Raw genomic sequence first — 23,617 nt, forward strand, 5'->3', positions numbered from 1 at the left:
ATTACTTCGACTTCTTCTTACGTTAAAATTAAAAAGCATAGGTGTACAATTTTCCTTATTTTGAACAGGTCCATAATTCATACTGTCGATGTTCGTCATTTATACATTTGCATTAGGTATTTTTATAATTTTACATTTACATATACATTGCGAGCATACAGTCAGCTTTTGGTTGGTTCGTTCAAAACCAGTAAACTACGAGAAATAAATTATAAAGATTACGCAAATTTTTTTTTTTGTTTCTTAGGATAAATACGAACTTTATATATAAACTGAGCGGCGAACACGATTTATGACTTACGTTAATATTTACGATCCGAACAAGTTTTGGATGATATTCAAAATCTATTAGATTTCTCCTTGCGCGTTGATTAATAGGCCAACACGCTGATTGTCGAGTAATAAATGTCATTTGATGGTGTGCATATATTATTAATGTTACGCGATTGGATTCTATAGTGATGCTTGTTTTTTTTTTTTTTTTTTTTCCTTACGTTTTATGTTATTATAGTGTTGCAAATTGACTGTGAAATGAGGAAGAAATGTGGAAATAAATTTCATTGCAGAAATTTGATGATACATTCTACGTAGAATTAGTATTTATTTCGTTAGAAATTTATTCATCTGCGTACAGAGAATATTGTACGAATCTAATCATCGTTGGTGTTGCTAGCGTTCGAGTGAAAATCTCTTTTATTAAATTTATGTTCGAATAAAATAAAGTAACATGTCAATGGCTCACGAGTATTCGAAACTAGCACTATTGACCAGCACAGTCTGTCTGAAATAAATCACATAATGTATAAAGTATTTGATACAAAGTAACAGTTAATCGTTCGTTATACTAATCTCGATATTCAGTAGGAGTCATCTTTGATCGAGGATATTACAGTACACTGAATATATGTTTTGCAATAAATTTTCAAATTGGCATGAAATTTACATTTCTGACAGTCCACCTTCACTACGTGTAACAAATTTCTAAAATTTCAAAATATATTATACTACAAGTCACAGTGTAGGCAAAAATTTTATACCACACTGTAGAATGTGCTACATTATTACAATCACGTGTTATACTAAATTATTATAATCGCACATTCTGTTACACTATAAACAAAAGTATACCGTATGTTTTAAAAGTTTTTTTTCGTGGCTCGCTGTATTTTCAAAAATACGGTAACAAACCTGAATGGCTAACTCTAACTTTTTAGACCAAGAATTAACAATCCTTCTTATCTCACGCGTAACTTGTGAATCATCAAGCTTAAATAATCTACTTTTGGCCACAAATCACCACGAATCATCCCAAACTCGCCCGATAATCACGTAAACGCGTAACAAACGTTATTATCTGTTGGGAGCTGTTCGTCGCCTCAATGTTCAAATTCACCGAAGGGCGCCGAGTTTTTAATCACCCGGGGACAAAGGTCATCCTTTCTACGTCCGGCTTTTGACACATGCGTCCAAAAACTGCACCGCCGGTTAGGTTCGTTCGCAATTAGTTCGCGTCGCGCATTCGACGTGCCGATTTGTTGCACGTCGCAGCAAGAAACTACTGCCAGAGTCGCGGTTTCCCGTTGCCGCGTTTATGATTTGTATTTAGACGCTCGTTTCACCGGTACATGACTATAACAATATTATACATATCCTGTTTTCTTAACGCGGGAATGTACATTGTTGAAACGTTTCTACTTACTCGCATTAGTATTCTGCCTGGATATATACACGGACATTGAATATCGAAACTATGTAATTTTGTAAAATGAAATTGGTGATAAACTCGAGTGTATGATATAAGATCCTCGAGTATATTACTTGTATACTATATATTATTTGCATACTATTTGTATGATATTTATATAAAAACTATTTAATATTTTATATAATATTATATATTATTTTATATGTTTTAAATAATTTTATATATAATATTATATTTTATTTTATATATTATATAATATTATTTTGTATATTTAATATTTCATATAATATTTTATTTATAATATTATATATTATTTTATATATTGTAAATATATGATATAATATTATTTTATATAATATTTAATATTTATTTTAATATTTATTTTGTATTTAATATTTTATATAATATTTTATTTGATACTTATATAAAAAATATATATTATATAAATATAATTAAAATAATCTAATTTTTCTGCAGTGTTTCCAACGTTGCTCTTTTTTTCTCGGAAATCGCAATTGTGATACTACTGTCATAATCTTTCGCTTTAAATATCTAAATATCGCGAATTATTGTACGTATTTATATACGTGTAATACATAATGCAAAGACGCTGAGATAACTGTTTCGATATTGCGTCTAATATCGCATATCGTAGAAACCTGATTCTGCGATACAACTGTGTATTAAGTACAGATATATGAGGTTTAATTGAGCGTCACACACCTGGCGATGGAACGTGTTATGGCTGGGTCGTTCTCGCTTGTTGACACGCTCGTTTGCCATAAAGTATCGAAAAATTCAATAAAACGGTCATTATCGTCGTCACAAACGGACGGATCTCTAAAATTATGTTATTAAAAATATTGAATGAACGTTACGCGGACAGGCGAGAAGAAGGTCCGTCGAAATTATTCTGAATGAGAATATTCTATTTTATGTAAACATTTTTACTCTGAAAATTATGAAAATTACTCGTTGCCTTAGAAGAGAGAAAGAGAATGTTGCAATTATTTATGTTAAATTGTTAGAAACAAAAGGCAGAGAGATTGTTAAAACTACTTGTACATTTGTTCACATTTCGAGGTAATGATTCTATCTTTTTCCGGTTTACGAGCAGCGCACAATCGATGCACGCCTAATTCAGTAACCAACGCGACGAATTGATCAGACGGTACGACGTTAGGGTGGTGCAACAAAGAGATTTAAAATAGCTTCCAACGACCTACATTCCTAGGTTGTTGTATTCACTTGAAGAGCCTGTGTTGCACGATAAATTAAAAAGAAAAACAACTTTATCAATAACAAAATTATTGATTCAATTAAATATTATCGATTCATGTTGAATTGAACAATATTTTCTCAATTTTGCACCCTTCGAGAAACAAGACATTACTGAAAGTTATGTTCCAAAAAATCCTTATTGATTTTCATACGAAGATACAATATCTTTTGTACATAAAATAAAGCCAGCTTCTCAAACTTTTTAAATATCGTCTCTCGTTTCGTAAAAGAAGAAAATTATTGACAATAAAAATCAAAAAGTCTCTTAGCAAAGATATTAAAAGAAAAAAAAAAATATATATATATATATATTAACGCATAGGTTCTTGAACTTTTCAAGTAATGTCTCTCATATTATGAGAAGAAAATTACTGACAATGAAAATTGTTTAAAATTACACTTGGAAAACTATTATCCCGAGTATACATTGTCGCTTGCGTTCGGTAGACAAACGTGTAACAATTCCAATTCGAGTTTCAATTCGGGACAATAGAATTTAATCGAAGCTCTCCTACTTCACGTTTTAGAAAAGGTCCGTGTGTTTCATTCAACGTCTTCGCAGGTGGCGTAATACGGTTTCGAACAATGACACGGTATTCAATAGTTTAATTCAACGCCCATTGTCCGCTATTTAATCGCTTGAGCAGCCAGCAAACGACGAAGAGTCGTTCTCTGTTGGTCATTGAAAAATGCATTCGTCGCTGCTGTTGGCCATCCCTCTTAGATAATGACGTTACAACAATACATCACATATATAATAATATAATAATAAATAAATGATATGTACGAATAAAATTTATCATACAGTACATTACAATTATCTTAGATTTACCTCTGAACTTGTCCCTGTTTCTTGTCTCAAATTTAACCTTTAATCACTGACTCATTTGCACGCATTGTTTAATTCGGAGAATTTTTAATTCGATGTAATTCTCTCATTAATTTCTCAATTGGTAGATGAACAAAATGAATAATTTTTTGATCGAAGACGAAGAGGAACTAATTGGCTCTTTTCTTTTTACAGTCCGGGGCGAAGATCAACATCTCCGACGGTTCGTGCCCGGAGCGGATAGTGACAGTGACCGGTCCGACGAACTCGATCTTCAAAGCTTTCACGCTGATCTGCAAAAAGTTCGAGGAATGGTGTTCCCAATTCCACGACATCCAGGGAAGCGGCGGCGTGCCCAGGCCGCCCATCACTCTCAGGCTGATCGTGCCTGCGTCGCAGTGCGGCTCACTGATCGGCAAGGGTGGCTCGAAGATCAAGGAGATCCGCGAGGTGACCGGCGCCTCGATCCAGGTCGCCTCCGACATGCTGCCTAATTCGACGGAACGCGCTGTCACCATATCCGGTACCAGCGAGGCTATCACGCAGTGCATATATCACATCTGTTGTGTTATGCTAGAGGTACGTGTTCCAGGGATTGTGACTCTGGAGCCAGAAGAATCGCGACCCTCACCCTTTGGCCCTGCGAGCTCTCGCCTTTTGCGATCCCTGTCATTCGAGAGAGTAATTCATTTGAAGTAAACGTCGTCAAGTGTCAAAATCTTGATTTAAATTGTTAAATTTGAAAAGTCATTCTTCTAGTCACTACAATGTGAATGAACTCGAAAGTTGATGAAATAAAATATTAAAATTATTAATAAAATATTAAATAACCAAGTAGAATTATCCAAAAATGTCGTGTGGTATCAATGAGAATGTTATAATGTGCAATTTAAGGAGAATTTTCCTTTTACGAGTAGCTATTAATAATGATTTTTCTCTCTCCTGAGAGAAATTTGGCCCTTGGCACTTGCAATACTTTCTACAGATACTCTTTGATTATTTCTAAATTCATTTTGGCAGGTTCTTGTTTATTTTGATAATGTTTATAATTTTCCGTACCAGGATGAAAGTTAAATATAAAGTTTGTATCATACTAAATTATATATTGTTATATTATACCAAAGTATATATTATATTAAAATTTAAATTATACTAGAGTAAAATCGTTCAATTCATTGGACACAGGAACGTAGAGGGTTGAGAGTTTTCAGTGGCTGTCAAAAGCATTTGCACACTTAATTTCCCATGAAATTTTACTAGAATCTCAACCTTCGTATCGTGCAGAGATAAGAAGATAGCTTGCCAGTTGTAAAGATAAAACTCAAGTACCAATCGTATACAGTGTCACAAAATTTGTAGAAGATATTTATAGGATAGATTCTAGACATCAAGGCATCACGAACTACTATTAGGAGTTGAAAAGATCACTGTTGGTTCAGCTCTAATTCATTAAATCAACAGATTAAATCTACTCTGTAATATCAAAGATTTATTAATATAAATTCTTAATTCCTTAATACAACTTCCACGTGTACATATGTATTTTAGTACATGTCCATCGCATTTATTGTAAATTGTTCTTCGAAATCTTTGAAAGTTTTAATCCCAAATACTGAAGAGTCTAATCCTGAATTTCTGACATCGATATTCGCAAGTGTCACTGCAAGCTGCGAAAACGAATTTTTGTGATAACATGAACAAGTGGTGTAAATTATAATATATGATGTCAGTGATACTGTTTAAATGAAAGTAGGACATCAAACAGTTTGTAAGATACTGAATACCTGTCAAATTCTATTGACAGTTTATCAGGATTTTCAAGAGAGAAATTGGTGTACACAGTAGAACCTCATTTTATCCGAATTAGTTACAATAAATGAGAGTAGCTTTCTAACAAATAAGATTCTACTGTATCTCCCTCGATCCTGATCTATAGCTCATTCAACGAGTCAAGGCATCGACCATAAACGCACGCGCGTGGTGGCATTTAAACGGAACTGGAACACAGTCATAGATATTGTAACACGAATAGTAGGAATGCCTACTGACAAATTCTCTCCTGATTTAAATCTGACTCGTCCTCGACTCGTTGAACGAATCTATTAAGTCGAAGTTAACTATAGCCTGTGCAATGAGACGAGAAGCAGTAGACACGAACAAAATCTTTCACCAGTTCGATTGCAACATCTGCAGCTATTGGCTGTCAGTGTCGAGTGCTACTGGTTGATCCTCTCAGGATGAACTGGTACCACTATGTTGGAACCCTGTTCCAGACGATCGTATGCACTTGTTTAAATTTACACTGCCTCGTCTCGTTGGAACAACCAAGCCAATCTTCTGATCTCTGCACCACAAATTAGACAAAGTAGTACTGGAGCTAATCAATTGTGTATTCGCACTCGGCGGTGTGTTTCTTTCTGTTTCAGTCCCCTCCCAAAGGTGCCACGATCCCTTATCGCCCCAAACCCCAAGTTGGTGGGCCAGTGATCCTGGCTGGTGGGCAAGCCTACACCATCCAGGGTAATTACGCGGTGCCCGCCCACTCGGACGTAAGTACAGTATTGCCATTGCCCGCGCCCGCTGCCGGGCCCACCCCGCCCTCGCTGAACACCCAAACTTTGACGACTTCGCCCTTCGCGGCCCACCCTTCATCCTCGGCCTTTGCCGCTTCTCACGGGCATCCGCTCCTATCCACGGCCCACCTTACAACCCCACATCATCCTCTCCACCCGAGCCCCTTACACGCCAGCGTGGCAGGCCTCGCCGACCCCCTGCTGAAGAGTGGACACTTGCAGGCAGCCCTCCCGCCCGCACACCTCGTGGCAGACGCCGTAAGTCTTTTGTTTTTCGTGATCCACCCCCACCACCCCCTCAAGATCCTGTTACCAACAACAGCAACAACAAGAAAAAAAAATAATAATAATAAAATGAAAAAACACCCTTCTCAAGAGATACCACCACCCAGACCCTTCGAATCAGAAAACCGGTACACACACCGTATTTTGGATATGTATGTATTGTATGTATACACTGTAACGCTGAATCCACGTTTGGACAGAACTGTTGGTGAACTGATCGTGTTAGGTGCAGTTGTTCATGCTGGGGGTTGTCTGCGAATTGTTCGACAAACGAGCGGTTTGTGGCAAGTCGCCAAGAGTATTGACTTGTATGAAGCAATTCAATTTTAACGGAAGTTGAGACGCACCTGTTTATTACCGCTTTGCCGCGAATGAAACACTGTTGTTTGGCTCACGAGCAACGCGAATTTCTGTTTTTTTTTTTTTCTTTTTTCTTTTTAATATTGATATTGTAACAGTTTCCATGAAGAGATAGATAAATGAAGAGAAACCGCGAAAAGACGGTCGGGTAGGCTATCATAGTCAATGACGCGAACCTTGAGTAAAATTTAAATCGCACGCGTGTTAAAAATAAAGCTCAGTCGACAATAGGTTGTCATAGTTAAATTTTGGGACTGTTAAATTTCACACGGATCAATTCGTGACAATTTGGACGCGACACTTCTTCCATTCGAAACTCCAAGTACACGTGGAATGCAAGGGAAAGTGAACGCGTAAACTTGGCGGTTAGTTTGCCTAAAATCACCCTCGTCTACACTTGTGAACAAGTAGATCCCTGTTTAATCGTACAAGTGTTGTTCACATTGCCAGCGAACAGTTCATGAACACAAAAGTGTGGGCTCAGCGTTGTGTATATAAATGTACATATACATACATGTACGTTTTAATACACGTACACGTTGTACGGAGCAGCGCGAGCGGACCTGTTATCTATCTATCTGTCTATATATATATATATATTTCTATAGTGTTAACCACTGTTCACCTATTACACCCCCCCGGTTGTTCCTCGTACATTTAACTATCATTCCGCAATCTGAAAAGAAGTTCCTAGCTAAAAAAAAAAAAAGAACTGTTTCTCTTTCGCTGTTTTCTGTCCTGATTTTCCGGATTTTTTTGAAAAGATGACATGATTCCAAAGAATCGCGGCAATTGGTGGACAATGACCGGGAGCTGACGCGTGTTTTTGAAAGGGGTGAAGGTGGTGGATAGGGAGGAGATGGGGCTGCGAGGCTTGGAGCTCTTTTCTTTCTCAACGCCTTGTCTTGGAACGTCGAGTCACGCTGGTGGTACAATTTGAAAGAGGAAACGAATGATTTTAATTTTAGTTCGTCAACTTGGAAATTAATTGATACGAATTATATGTAAGTCACTTGTGTGACTTGCACCGTGCAAATGTCCTTCTCTTGACAAAACCTTCAATCGATAGATTAGTTTAGTTCATCATTATAATATAATTATAATTAATTTAGCTATCATTGTAATATGATATAATGTTACGTAATAACTAAATTATTCCATCGACTGACAGTTTCAATGATAAAAGTACATTTGCATGGTACAGGTTGTCTTTAACGAGAAGACTTGCAATTAGATTGATTCGTTTCTCTGCTCCTCTTGTAGTGTTGACTAAGAAGATTGAAAAAGAGACTCACGAGGCAAGGGGTTAATTAATTTATTTATTTATTTTTCTCTCTCTTTGGATAGGAGCGGATTTCATAATTAACTTCTTTTCGTTTTCTTTCTTTGTTTTACGAGATTCTTCTCAATAATATACTATATTATGACATAATTGTGAAACTTTCAATACGAATGGATTAAAAGAAGAATGATCTGTTGGGTATGTAATGAATGATGTATAAGTACAGTCGAAGTCAAAAAAAAAAAAAAGAATGATGTATTTGTTACATCAATATATCGAATGATACGTAATATAATGACAAAATCAAGTAAAACACATTAATTCTCGATGAAAATCAAGTAACAGCAGACACTATTAGAGATCCTCAATTTTTTTTTTTTTTTTTTCTTTTCGTACAGCGAAAACACGCGTCAGCTATCGTTTCGATGGTTCGCTCGGTTTACCGTCGAAGCATTCGATATCCAATTTTCACCAAATGCCGTGACGTCGCGTAGAATATTTGCCCACGTGTACCGGAATGCTCCGCCATTGTATAGGCCACCTGGTCCCCATCCTGGAGAAGCCCTTTACAAGTCCATACCCCCGGTATCCACGTACTTACATGCATTCGCAACCCCCCGACACACCTTGGCTTTTCTGCTCGACGACGTTCCTTCGTGCAGCCTCGAGTGAACAGCCGACAAAAACAACGTTCGAACATGTACCACATATGCGTATATATCATACTCTATACACTTCTGGACGAAGAGAAACGAATAAGGGTGCAAAGTACTGCATGGGCTGTTTACAAAATTTATTGAAAAGGGAGACAAATTTTGATACATCAAAGTTTATTAGTAGTAATAATATTTAATTACATTACAGTATCAGAATGAAAGGTAATAATAAAGGAATTATTTAAAATGTGTAATTTAAAAATTGAAGAGGAGGGGGAAAAGGAGAGTTTAATACATCACTGTTACAGCATTAGAATAAAAGATAAGGAAAGGGAAATGATGTAGAATTGAAGAATTAAAAGAGGGAAAAAGTATCTGATGTTCAACTATTATGGTATCAAAATATTTAACACTAATATTCAAATAATGATTCTTGGCTATGGAAAAAGGGGAAAGAAAAATTTTTAATACAAAAATAAAATTTAACTACTTACTAATATCTAATTTAACTACTCACCAATATCAGAATAGGAAAAGGGATATTCGATATATTTAATCAGTATTTAATAGTAATATAACTGGTATCGTTAAATGAAACATGAGTTAGTCTACAACAGATTATTGACGATATTTAAAGTTAAAGAGTACTTCATTTTAATTTATTATTCTGCGTTTTATATAATGAAAAGTAACAGTAACATTCAGCGTATAATGTTAAAACTTAGCTCGAATCTGTACTAAAATGTTACAATAATATTGCTCAACAGTTGAATCGTTTGTTTTGGTTACGAGATTTTGACAAACGTACATACTCGCATTGATTTATTTTTAATTACCATTGGAGCGATTAGATTTTTTTTTATTTTATACTGTTCACATTTTAATTTGATCTCGCGCGGTACGTACAAATGAGCAAAATGTTATTCCACAGTGAAAAAAAAAAAAAAAAAAGATGAGTCGAAACTGCGAACTACAATTTTTTCCGTTTGAAGCCTCATTTACTGCAGCAGGGGAAAAAGAGGAAGAGAAAGAAAAAAAAAATTGGAGTTTGAAATAGAAGTCGTCAGCACTCCACTGGCAAGCATACTGCATATTGTCGGTCAAGAGTCAGTTCGAGTGCACGCGTGTTTTTCTCGCGAATTTTTTTCAAACTCGAATTTACAGCAAACGATGCTTCAAACGGGGAAAATTCTGCTCTACGTATTTCAACATATATTTTTGCCTTGGAATCATCTCCCATTTATCTCGCGACGCTCTTTGAATTGTATCTTAGTTGAAGGACATTAAGAATTATGAATTAAAATATAGAAACGTCAGCGTTGAAAATATATAACGAAGAGAGAGAATTAAAAATAGATGGGGTAGAAATTAAATAATGAAAATTAGAGTTTATCGGTGCGTGCGACGTGATGAAAACGTGATACCAAGTGTCGTGTAATACATTATAAATTGAAATATAGATAAAATTAATATACAATATTAATATTAAATTAAACGACACTTAAATACGCATTCTTCTTCGCCCAGAAGTTGAAGAAACACATTCAGGCAAGAACGTTGGGAAAAGAAGGATAACTGGAGGCTGCACTTTTACGCCAACTGTGTTTCTCCCAAGTCGCGTGACTTCGCGAGCAATCGTCTCTTAAGTATCCACCAATCAGGTCGATCAGGTTTCTATCTCGCTTCACTTCTAATTCATACCGTTAATTGCCCCATTGGTTCATCCAGCTATGGTGAAACATCGATAATTAAGAGATCGTTAAACTCGTCGAAGTGACGCTCGTCGGTTACACATATTACTGTTATACTTTGCTTTGCTTTTCATGTGATCCGCACGTGTCTGTTATATATATATATGTGTATCGGCCGTATTTTCTGGACTTTTTTACTTGTTCTCTTCGTTCGTTCGTTCATTTATTTCCGTTCCGTATTTTTCTCTGACAATGTTCGCCAAGACTTCGCTTTCTTTACTCGTACTCCGTAATGTCCCAGCCGTGGTCTCGGTGTGTGTCTCTCTTTCTCTCTTTCTATCTATCTATCTATCTCTCTCTCTCTGTCTTTCTGTCTGTCTTCTCTCACTTTCTCTCTCCCACCTCCCTGCCCCTCTTTTTTTTCTTGTGCTTGCGATTGGTAGTGGGTTGATATCGCCTTTTTTGTGAAACTGCTTGCCTTCTCCTCCACGGTGCACAGGAGAATTTATTTTCTTGTTGCATGCCGACATGAGATGATACACGATATCGTACGGTACGCGCGAATAATCGCCATTATTATCTACCAATCACTGATACGGTGATTTTATATTTATATATATATATATATATAAATACATACACTACGTCTTTTTCTCTTTTCTCTGTTTCTGTTGTCTTTCTTTCGTTTTCGATTCGTTCGCTGTTCTTTTCTGTGGGATGTTATTTCCCCTATGGACTAGGGAAGAGAAGATTCCGAAAAGTTACACGATTAATTATTACATTATACGTGCGTATTTTCAATCAATTGCGCTGGCAACTGACTGCGGACCATAACGAGTGACCAAAAACCGTATGCAATAACTCGTTGGATTCAGAAATTATTGAGAAGCAGTAAATTTATTATTTGTTTTGCCTAGTCTGTTTCTACTGGAATATACTTGAAACTGAGGAAATGTTACAATTTCGGAACAAAAGATTTCTGACGCGTCATTCCGGCGCAAGAGGTTAATCGGATTGGACACTGTCGTCTCGTGTGGAGTCGAGTAGCGATCTCTTTTTTAGAGCGAAATGATAGATGGAAAAAGTTATAATTGCGAGTCGATTGTTTTTTTTTTTTTTTCTTCTTTTTCTCTCTTGGTTATTGGAATTTGTCGTAGCCCTCCGCAGAGTCGAATAGACGAGAGAAATTCTGAAAAATTGTTGAAAATACGATTGATATTGAACGTTGGGTTGATTCGTTTTGTCACCTAATATGGAGTCAAACCGTGATTTGTTTTTCGAAGCGAAATAAAAGCGAAAAAGTCACAATTGATACGTCGAGTCAATTTTGTGCCTTTCTTTTTCTTCTTTTTTTTTTTTCGTTATTGGATTTTTGTCGCAGATTTGCGCGCGAAGACGAGGGAAATTCTGCGAAAAAATTTTTTTAAATTGAAAACCTTCCCCTGGAATGCGATCGATATTCGATCGAAAATGTCATAATTGATGGCGAGCCAACTTTTTCTCTTAATCATTGGACTTATCCGTAGCTTTCCGTGTACGGAGAAAAAAAGAAAAAAAGAATTCCTTTGTTGAATTCGTTGTCATCTGAGAACTGAAAACTGAAGAAAATTACGATCGATTACAGTCGTGAAATGATCTTTTTATCATTATTGATAAAAATCGTAATTTATCGAATATAGAAACGTCGAGGAAGAATTTAAAAAATCCCCGATGAAATATCGGGGCTTAATCTTTTTATTGAATTCATTCCCGTCTCGCGTGAAATCGAATCGCAATTTTTTTCTCGTGGAGAATAAAGGCAAAATCGATTGAATTTTTTTAAATTATTATTTGACCAGTTGGATTTCATCGCGAATAGAAAATATGTAACCACGATTGAATTCTTATTAATGATAATTTGTTGCGTTTGAGATCTCATACCTTTGATAATACGTTGTTGGGCACGGTGTTTTTCTGACCGGGTTGTCGCGAGTGAGTCAGTCTCGCCGATCAATCATCGATATTTCCTTGAAATTCTTGCGACTGCATATCTTTTGATAAAATATTTCGATAGAAAAGATCGAGCAACATTTATTTATATTTATCTCGTTTCAGAGGCGAATTATACTTATCAACGAGGGAAATAATAGTCCGAAAGCAGAACCTAAAGTATTTGTTCCATTTTACAATTCTAAGGAAACCTTACGATAAATTAATTGAAAAAAAAAATGAGATTTCTTCTCTCGCGAAACGTCGAAAGCTATGAACAAACGTGAAAATTAACTTGAGTCGAATTCGACTGTGTACGCGTGTACACATGTTGGCCAATAATGTAATAAAATCAGATCCTCGTCGAGCAATTGAAAATGCTGCAAGTTTCGATTTTTCAACCTGGCATGAAAACAGCGTGCCCAGTGTTGTGTCATTTCCCTTTCTTCGTTCGTCAAACGAACAACCTGTTTCTCGGCCGTCGCGAATTTTGCCCACGGTGCAAAGGTGTGGTCTCTCGTACTCGACGATCGATATGGTAATCTTCACAGTTGAACTGTTTTCCCTTTGTCCCGTTGCAAGATCGGTATTATGCAAATTGTCGACGCTCGGGCGTCAAGTGCTCGACCGAGAGACCAGTTTATCGAGCTTGAAGTTTAACGACTGTGCTTCAAACCGTTCGACCAGTTTTCAAAGCATCGAACTCCATCGCTGTCGTGCGTAACTGCCGTTCGATAAACGTCAGAACTTTGGTCGCCTGCGTTAAATACCAGACGTTAAAGACCGGAGTTTCTTCATTTGGGGAAAGCGAGTCGAATTTGAACGCAAAGTGTAGTTCAAAGAGAATGGAAAAAGAAATCTGATGGAAGATCTTTCGTGAAAAACGGATGCAGCGAAAGTATTCGTACACTTGTATTGTATTAACGTTCACGTTGTTGCGATTATGTTCGAACGATTCTGGAAGTACATGATAATTTAATTTTTAATTTTTTAATGCGACTACTACAACTTGGTGGATATTAATTTTTTTTTTTCTTTTTAAGTGATTAACTAATTTTTCGATCGATTAATTTTTTTCTTTTAGCGATAAAAACAACAAATATTTAGTACACATATATATTTTACAGGATGTTTAAAAAAAAAAAATTGGTGCCAAAATTTAGGAGCACGTAATACTCGTCAAAAAATCTTGATAAACATAGATTCAGAAGCCAATCACTGTAAATTATTTCCCATTTAAAAGTGGCTTGTGTGTCGTGCAAACATATGTTCATCAGGATTTTCCATGGAACAATTTAGTTATAATATCATGATATTAATCGTATTATAATGATGAAACTGTTTTAACAAAGAGATATTTGCATAACGTGAATTATTTCCAATGAGTGACTCACGCTGATTAGCTTCTGAGCCTCTCCGTGTATTTCGCCGCAATTAATTAATTTCACGAAACATAACATTTATTATACTACAACGGGATCGTGTTTGGCATTTTAATTAATGTGATTATTCATATTATACGTTATTCTTTTCGTTACATGTATATTTGCAATATTTCCAGATCGGTTTCGAATTTTACCAATATAATCACGAATACTCGCGTTTCATTATCAACGTTAATGAAATATCAAATTCGTTTTACGGAACGAGTGTTCGAAGATACTTTTTACAAATCGCTGTAAGCATAGGAATAAAATATAGGTGCGAATGAGTGAAAGAAAAAAATATTTGAATCTTACCCGTCGTATTCACTGCAAGAACATTAAAAAATATTATTATTATTATTGATATTAAGGAACATGAATTTTTTTTTAACCGATCGACTAGTTTCAAAGCTTCGAACTCCACATGTCGACTGTGTACTGACTCGGTGAACGTCCAAATCTTGATCCTCGTCACTTCTTCGTTTCGATGAATTAAATTCGAACAAATGACAAATGAAACAAATAAAATTTGTTGAAAAGAGAAACAGAAGGTGTACGTATATAAGTGAGTGAAAGAAGCGCGTTCAAATTTTATTTATCGCGCGTCCCGTCGATGTACATGGCCGTGATATTGCTCTTCACGAGAATCGTACTCGACAACGACCAGAAATTACAGACTTACAAATCACAGTTAAAGAAGAAAAAGTCAGTCCCTTCGGTATTAAGAATATGAATTTCTTATAATAATTATCAGTAATAATTGTTACAATTACGACAATGTAAAATTGTTTCATAAAACTTGTAACAATTGTAACAATCGTAACTGTTGTTATTAATATATTAATCACGTCTACATTAACGCTGTATAATATATTAATAACTGTAATTCTTGTCTCATGTCAATGTATCGATAATTATTATAAAAATGCAAGTAAAATAATACATCAAGCAGCACGTGGGAAAAGAAGGTTAAAATTATTTTAAAAAATTAGCGTAGTTTTGAAACACGAGCAAGAAAAAAAAAGCAAATGCTTTATCACTATGATTCTCAACCCGTGGTTCAAAGTCAAGTACGATGATCGTAGAGACAGAGCAGTTAGGGTTCGCCCACGTGGAGAGAACCAAAGCGCACTTGGACGAAAGCCGCGCGCACGTTTCCGCCAGTTTCTCTGTTTCTCCCCGAAATGAAAAATCGTGCCTGCTTCAGCATGAAAACGCTTAACTCTCACGGGTCGCACGATATGGATTCTTCGTCATGGCCTGTCGTTGGATCCGGTCAAACGCGGACAGACACCACAGATCGCGCGTCGTAACGAAATGGCCGCCATGCTGACAGCACCGAGGTCGAAAAGTCGACCTGTTCGTCCGGTCGATCGGCAGACGCTATGAGAGAGACCGCCATCTTGACGCGAGGATTTTAGCATCACTAAAAGTTAAAGATCGATGGTGGATGGAACGCATCGGGATATTATGACAAATGGGAGTCTAGATAGATGATGACGATGAATATGTTTCTTCATATTCTCGCGTGTGTCGATCATTCGTGTGAACGAACGATAAATAATTTCGACTTCGATGGAGATTCGTGCGAAGACTTACTTCTTGAGATTTATTTCCATATGATAATAACAGAGTTTGAACAACGTATGTCGGAGAATCTTTTTATATTGAATTAAATGACAGAGATTTTCGTAATGATCAATACGTTTTCTATATTGGATAAATATTGGAGAGTCTCGTTCTTTCCCCGGATATATCGAGCAAATGATGGACAAATTCTATAGTACAGGTTCGCACAATAGTGGACATTTTTATAGCAATCGAGTGACGAAGATTTCTACGAACTTTCATACTAGTACAGATAATAAATATTGGGAAATTTCTTCTTTTCGATCGAACGATGGCCGATTTCTTCCATACGGTTCGATATCGTGAGCATTGATTTCAAAAAAAGAAACTAATTGACGCGAAACCGTCATTCGAATCCAGGAGAGGGAACTGAAAATTTCAGTGACGAAACAATCGACCAAAAAAAAAAAAAAAAGAAGAGAAAAAAGGAAAAAAAAAACACGACAATTCGTTGTTACATACGTACTATAGCCGGCAGACTTTCACTCGGATCTAACGACCATCGCCAAGCCGAGTGCGCGGTCGCGTCAGAGATTCGTAGATTCAGCAGCGTGCTTACCTGAAAACAGAAAAGAAAAGAAGGCCGAGTTAATTTACGAAGCGCGGAGAGAAGCTCGCGGAGTGAGGTTTTAGGGAGGATGGAGAGAGGGAGGGAGCGAGCGAACGCCGAGCGTGTAACGACCTAAATCAAGGTGAATCGTGGCTGGCGCGCGCTCACGCTCGCGAGAGGCAAACAACGTGTGTGTATCAAACGTTCAACCATCTCTTCTACCGTGTCTGTCTCCGTTGAATTACAGGCGCGCAACTACAGTTCGTAGATCGAGCGTTCCCTTCGAAATGATGGAATTGCCCATGGGTTAAAGCGTACCGGGGCCTGTCTTGATTCATCAGCCAGGCCGAGTCGAGAATAGCGAGAGGTCTGTTTGCAACTGGCTCCGGGATTGCTGCGCCAGTCGCGGCCAAGCACCAATAACACCAACTTAATGATGTTTGGTTGACGGATTTATGAGGGCAGTGCATGGCGGTGCACGCTGCCGACTAAAGGAGTCATTGCACGCGCTGCAAAGATACGACCTCGGGCGATCCTTCGCGATCGTATCGCGGAAACCATTAGCCAGACCGCAAAAACGTCGGCAGAGGGGGGGGATCGTACGTTTTCCCTCCCCTACCTTCCACTCCACTCCACTCCACTCCACTCCACTCCACTCCCCCCAGGGGGTGGCGGTGCCGCGACACCAGGGGAAAATAAGATTGATGCTGGCGCGCGATTGATAAGAAAGAAAATATTTGCCCCGCGCCCCCAGCGAGATTGCCTCCGCCGCTGTAAACACACGTATTTTTCCACTTAAAAGCACCGTGGTACCCACGACCAATCCCCCTTCTCGGGCACCGCGCAATTCCGCCGCTTCGAAAGCTATTCACAGCAGGTTTCACGCCCAGCGATGAATCGATCCCTCTGCGAAACGAATTCCTCCAAAATTCAACGATCAACACGCTTGTTTCGACTCGCAGCGATCAGCGAAACTGGACTTTTCAACGGTGATGTTTCGTCGAGTGGCGAAAAGAAGCAAACTGTATCGCCATCGCCAACGTCTGATACGGTTGTATATTGTTTTCGTTCTATGCGCGATTAATTTAAATGAAATATCGTCGATTTAAACTGTTGCAACCTCGTTGAAGAAGAAGTTACCTGTTAAAACGAGAAGCTTCTGTTTCTGTTACCTTGAATTTGTTTATGGAGAAGTGTTCTTTTCTTTGAAAAAAAATCGTAGAAATTCACACATATGTAAAAATAGTGAAAAATATTATTTACGGTCTTAAAGATTAAAGCTTCCTATTTACAACTCTTTGAAAATTGCTGTAAGATTTTCTTTTTTTTTTTTTCATTAACACTCATTGAGTTAATAACTACAGAAATTCAAAAAATTCCAATTTTAATGTTCAAAGTTCAACAGATTTGCAAAAAAGAAAAATCGCAAAGCATCTTTTAAAGCATCGTTGCAAAAGAGAGAATTTCAATTTTTCAAAGGCATGGTAAATCGAAGTTGCGAGAAGAATGTTTTGACGTTGTTCTTACAGGTGACTGAATTTTTACGAAATACTCCGCGTACGAATATCCTTGGAAAAAATGGACTTGGGATCATAATCGTCAAAGTGGAAGCTTTGCGCTTTAAAATGAGACCAAGCAGATTCTCGTTTCATCATTATGTGGTCAGTTGTGCCACTTCGAAATTGACACGTTGACTGCCACGCACATTTTACATAGTGTGTTTAGGGGGCCACAGTATAATTTTCATTATTTTTAGCATATAATAATACGATGAACTAAAATCATATTCTTATCTAAAAAGCAAAAAACTGTACAAAAAAAGTGGCTACATACTGCACGGATTGCGACGGCATATTTAATGTTGTAAAATATTGTTATAATAAAAGATTATTATATATTATATATCATATATTATATATTATAAAAATGTATATTATATTATAAAAATATATTATATAAATATATATTATATTATAAAAATATATATATATATTATATATTATAAAAAATTTTAGTTGTTAATGTCGCCGCTGGTTGTAAAACACTCGCAGTCATTAGGCTGAAACTAACTGATCCTGATCAGTTTCAAGAGTCTGAAACGAATCATGTTTCAGATCGCAATACTAAAAAGTATTTAAAGCTGTACTGTTTAAACAGACATGTTAAATAAGAAATCTAAATCTTCTACTTCAAAACCATCGCCTCAACTTGTGACGGTTAAATAGTGCACTTTTTATTGCACAATCTTCTCCGCTTATTCACGTTGTTCGAAATTCAAAAAATTGGTTTAAACATGATAAACATCATAAACTAACAAAAGTTAGTAGCAGTTGACCGTGGCAGTTGACGTGTTAACGAAACAGAAGAGAAATTACCTCGCGACGAAGCGATTTCATCGAACTCGTTGAGTCGTCATTCTGCCAGTGGACGATCGTTACGTCAGCCGGTAACGATGTTACGAATGAGAAAGGAAACGACGTCACGGTGGTCGGCAGGATAAGTTATCTATCGGTGGAAATGCAGGTGGGAGAGAGGGCAAGGATTTTTTATTCCAGCGTGGCGGGATACGCGACGACACGCGCGCGAAACTTTTACGCGTCGCGGTTAAAAGCGAACGGGAACGAGCAACAATGAGGGCTTATCGCGGTGGGCCGGTAAGCGGTTTAATCTCGTTCTGCCAATCGCGTGTCGCGTCGCGTCGACTCGAGAAGGGCTGCGGCACAACGATAAATATACGCCGTGGAACTCCGGAACGCAAATCGCCGGCCTCGTTAGCATAAACTCTAACGCGTTCGTCCTTCTCGCCGGGATTCTCCAACTCGGATCTTCGCGCTCGTTCTGATTTCCGTCCCCGTGTTTTCTTCACGGATAACGAAACAGCCTCGTCATCGACCACGATTGTCTTCGCGAAAAAAGCGAGCGTAACACCATCCGCCGAGATACTTCATCGAGGCGTTGGAACGCGACCGTGCTAGGCGTGTAACGTTACGATGCGTGTAATGTTATTCTTATTGAGGGGTCAGGAGATGAAATTGGACATATGAAATTTTCAAAAAATCAATTTTTCTTTTTTTTTAATAATAGTCTGAAGTCTCGGAAATAAGATACGAAAGGTCCTAGCCTTTGAAACGACTTATTTTAGGGTATAATAATAAATCGGCGGACACAGGATTTGTGTCACTGTTTACGACTTTAAGCAGTATTATACAAGTCTGATTCGAATATTAGGGGACTTGGATTCAATTTAGTTGTGAATTGTAAGAAACTGTGAGTCGCGATATATAGCCTTTGAAACGACTTATTTTAGGGTATAATAATAAATCGGCGGATACAGAATAATTGGATTTGTGTCACTGTTTACGACTTTAAGCAGTATTATACAAAGTGTAAATCTGATTCGAATATTAGGGGACTTGGATTCAATTTAGTTGTGAATTGTAAAAAACTGTAAGTCGCGATATATAGCCTTTGAAACGATTTATTTTAGGGTATAATAATAAATCCGCGGACACAGAATAATTGGATTTATGTCACGACTTTAAGCAGTATTATACAAAGTGTAAATCTGATTCGAATATTAGGGGACTTGGATTCAATTTAGTTGTGAACTGTAAGAAACTGTGAGTCGCGATATATAGCCTTTGAAACGACTTATTTTAGGGTATAATAATAAATCCGCGGACACAGAATAATTGGATTTATGTCACGACTTTAAGCAGTATTATACAAAGTGTAAATCATCTGATTCGAATATTAGGGGACTTGGATTCAATTTAGTTGTGAATTGTAAGAAACTGTGAGCCGCGATATATAAGTAAAAAAAAGTATGTAAAGGATACACATGAAAAATGACGTTCTGCAACTTTAGACGCGTTTTTCTCGAAACTAGGATTTTAAAAACGGTGTGCAAGATATCTAACCAACCGATTACTGTGATACTTGGTGCGTATCTTTAGCGTAACATTTACTAGGGATTGACGATCGAGCGTTTTTTAATTTTTAACAATTTCGAAAGATATAAACAGAAAACGTAGAAACTCTTGGCATAAATTCGATACATCAAAAAACAAATAACTAAAGAATAATGTTTACTTTCGAACTTTTCTTGCCTTTTTGTTACAGCCAATCCTGTTTGGCTGGAATCATGCACACCGATAGGCAATGTAAACGCCGTTAAAAAGTTAAATAAGAGCCCTCTCTTTTTCTCTTTTAATGTTTTTTTAGTTCATAATGTGGTAAAATAAACCACAAAAGCCCCTTGCCAATCAAATATATAAATATACTTTTTTCTTTATTTAACTCTCAAAAGTATTCGTAATTTTTAGGCCCCGTCAAACTGTCCTGCCCCCTTAACCCCCGGCGTCGTAAAATCGACAAAGCGGCCATCTACGGTAATTGAAACAGAACACGGTAATACGTTGGCATCCCTGTCCCTAATATAATAAAGCTAAGCACGAGAAAAATCAGATTACGTATCGCGTCGTGTCCGTTCGATCGCGAAGCTTGTATTCAAACGAGCAAACTGCCAAAGGGCAAATACGTGTCGTCGTCGTCGTCGTCTCTGTTCTTGTCTCGTCTCGCTGGTCCGTTCTCTGCCCGCCTGCTGGGCGAACATCTTGCAGGCTGGTAATGTAACTCCGTACACGATATCGTCGTCACGGCTAATCGACACTTTGCAGGATAATGCCCACTTGGTACACGCATTCGCCGCATTCTTACACGGTATTTCAACGATGGCTATCGGCTCGATTCGCCTCCCCTCATTACGCCCCGCGATTTCTCCTTATCCGTTGCTCTTTGGTCTCTGGAGGCGGAATGCATCCCCCTGGTTGCCCATTTACCAGCTCGCACGACTTATCTCGCACACCAACGGCGCGCCGTTGCTCGCTGCTGTTGCTACCCTATCCGCGAAATTGGCGAATACGGGCAACGACTTTGAAACAAATCGGTTACAAGCTCGTAAACCGAAACAAGCCATCGTTTTCTGAAACACGAGCTTCGACGCGTAATCGAATTACGACGTGACGTTCGAATGGACGATCACGACGTTGCGCGAGGAATTTTCAGAGCAAGCAACATCGGTGGCGTTCCGTGAAGGGCAGAGTGAAAAATTTCGGCTCGAAGTGTTTCCACGTTTGTTTCTTAGTAGTTTTTACATTTCAGGAATATTTTTAAATTAACGCGTTTGGGGTAAAAGTGATAAAAAGGTATTTGGCTTCAACTAGGTTCAATGCACCGTGTGTGCTACGAAATGGACATGTGTGATATATATTGAAGAGGGCGACGAATATTTTATTTGCGATTTTTGTTCCATTATTAATAGAAAACATAATTTTACATATTTTAGAATAATCTTACATTTGTTAAAATTGTTAAACAGCAATTGTTTTCGCTACATTTCGACTAATGAAAATTTTATAGCTGAGGTTATAGTTGTTCAAGTATTCTGCCAGGTGTGTAGGACCTGTAATAAACCTATAATAAACGAAGTTGTGTGTAACATTTAGAGTACAAAACGCTTGGAAAAAGTGAATCTTTTTCCTTGCAATTTTCTTTCCAATATTCTTAGACAAGATTTTTAACTAATAAAAATAAAAATTTTATATAACTGTGTTGCATTTTGTACGTCTTTTAATTTCCCAAAGTGAGCCAAACAATTTTTCCCAAAAAGTCTGGTCACTTTCTCATCGTGTGCGGTCCAATTAAGAGATTTAGTCTCGTGTGAATTTTTTGTTAGCCATTCGATTGTTTACGGAGCTAATAAAATAGTAAACTAAGTATCCGGACATCTTTCACCTGCTTACAAGCGCCGACACAAATGTTCGAATGAACAGCTATTGAATGAAACGTCTGAGATATCAGAATACCTACTCGTCCCAAAGGAACGAACTGCTCCGAGCAATTTCGCTCGACTTTTTCACTCGGAAAGCGATTTAATTTTCACGGTGCACAGTGCAGGAGGAGAAAGGAAAGGGAAAGGGAAAGGAGAAAACGGAGGTCGTAAAGAGGGAGGAGGATACCAAGCAAAGGAACCAATTTATTTAATGACCGCGCGTTTAGCAATAATAAGAGTGCCGGCAGCAGGCGCGCAACGCTACCACGTGTGCAACAACACAAAGCGAGTGTGTACACGACGCACGTACCCGCTCGTGGCTGTTACCGTGCGCTACGTAAACTCGTGGGTTCGAGTGGCATGCGCACATCAAGGTGGGCAATTTGCTCTCTGGCGATGAGAGCAACACGCGTTGTTCCACCTAGATAGACGCCTAGAAGAAGAAGAAGAAGAAGAAGAAGAAGAAGAAGAAGAAGAAGACGCGGCCCGGTGTAATGGGTGGCACGGGAGAAAACTGCGGAGAAACACGTTCAAACGGATTTCAGGTCTTGAGGATTTTTATCAGAGAGAGGGGGAGAGCAGTTGCGAGGCACCGGGAGCCGCGAAACGCGAGGTGATTTACCGGCGGGTCCCGAGGCGAGCAAATTGCCTCGGCTGCGAGAGCTCGTCGAAGACGAGCTCCTCGAAGACGCGCGCTTATCCTCGTCCAGATAATGACGCCCTCTTCCTTTTTCGCCCCGTCCGCGCTGGCGGACCTTGGCAATGGAGACTGATCCGGTCTAGACGCCGCGTTATTAATTCGTACCGCGAGATTTATCGACCGAGATGCTTCGCGGACCGGTATATAATAGATATAATGGCACCGGGGATTAATGACGCGGCTCGCACTCGCGGATAACGCACTTTGATTCTTTTTTTTTTTTTTGTTTCTCTTTTTTTCCTCCGGTCACCGCGTGGGCCATCAATTACGTCGCAACATGGTCGCAAATGAATCGACTCGGCGCGCGTTGTTTCGAAAATCGTCTAGAAAGTCGCAGCGTAATTCATCCACCAGTTGAAGCGGCGAGTACCTGCGCGCGATGCCAGCGTGGCGACGATCGACGAGCAATAATGCAGCGTCGATCGATGCGGAAGCATGCAGAAGCTAGTAGAGATGGATAGATGCATGAGAGAGAGAGAGAGAGAGAGAGAGAGAGAGAGAGGAGAGCAGAAGCTGTGTTACGAGTTGACGCCTGATCCGGGCAACGTGCCGGGCACGACATTGCGCACGTGCTATGAATAGTTAGAGCCAAGTTAGCGCTGATTATCTCGGTGTTTGGGCGTGCTACACGCTCGTACGAGCGCCACGTCGCTGAAAATTTTCTGATCGGACAGCCGTTCGTCCATACCGGACCTCTAATATTAGAAACGAGCGCATTCCGGCGTTTCTCGCCGACTCTCTCTCTCTCTCTCTCTCTCTCTCTCTCTCTCTCTCTCTCTCTCTCTCTCTCTCTCTCTCTCTCTTTCTGTTCTTTGTTTCCGCCGCCGTGCATCTGTGCCACGAACCGGCAC

At 38.4% G+C, this 23,617-nt stretch overlaps 1 protein-coding gene across 1 annotated transcript in view; it reads left to right on the forward strand.

Annotated features, from left to right (window-relative positions):
• LOC122536776 (poly(rC)-binding protein 3-like) overlaps positions 1-7,145 on the forward strand; it is a 35,913-nt gene extending 28,768 nt beyond the window's left edge. Inside the window, exons 3-4 of the mRNA XM_043669443.1 lie at positions 4,011-4,394; positions 6,242-7,145. Coding sequence (XP_043525378.1) covers positions 4,011-4,394; positions 6,242-7,003 — 1,146 coding nt within the window. The 3' untranslated portion in view covers positions 7,004-7,145. The remainder of the gene's footprint in view (positions 1-4,010; positions 4,395-6,241) is intronic.
• Positions 7,146-23,617: the final 16,472 nt, after the last annotated feature.

The sequence above is a fragment of the Frieseomelitta varia genome, unplaced genomic scaffold (assembly GCF_011392965.1).
Source record: "Frieseomelitta varia isolate USP_RPSP 00005682 unplaced genomic scaffold, Fvar_1.2 scaffold_871, whole genome shotgun sequence".
Taxonomy (NCBI): Eukaryota; Metazoa; Arthropoda; class Insecta; order Hymenoptera; family Apidae; genus Frieseomelitta; species Frieseomelitta varia.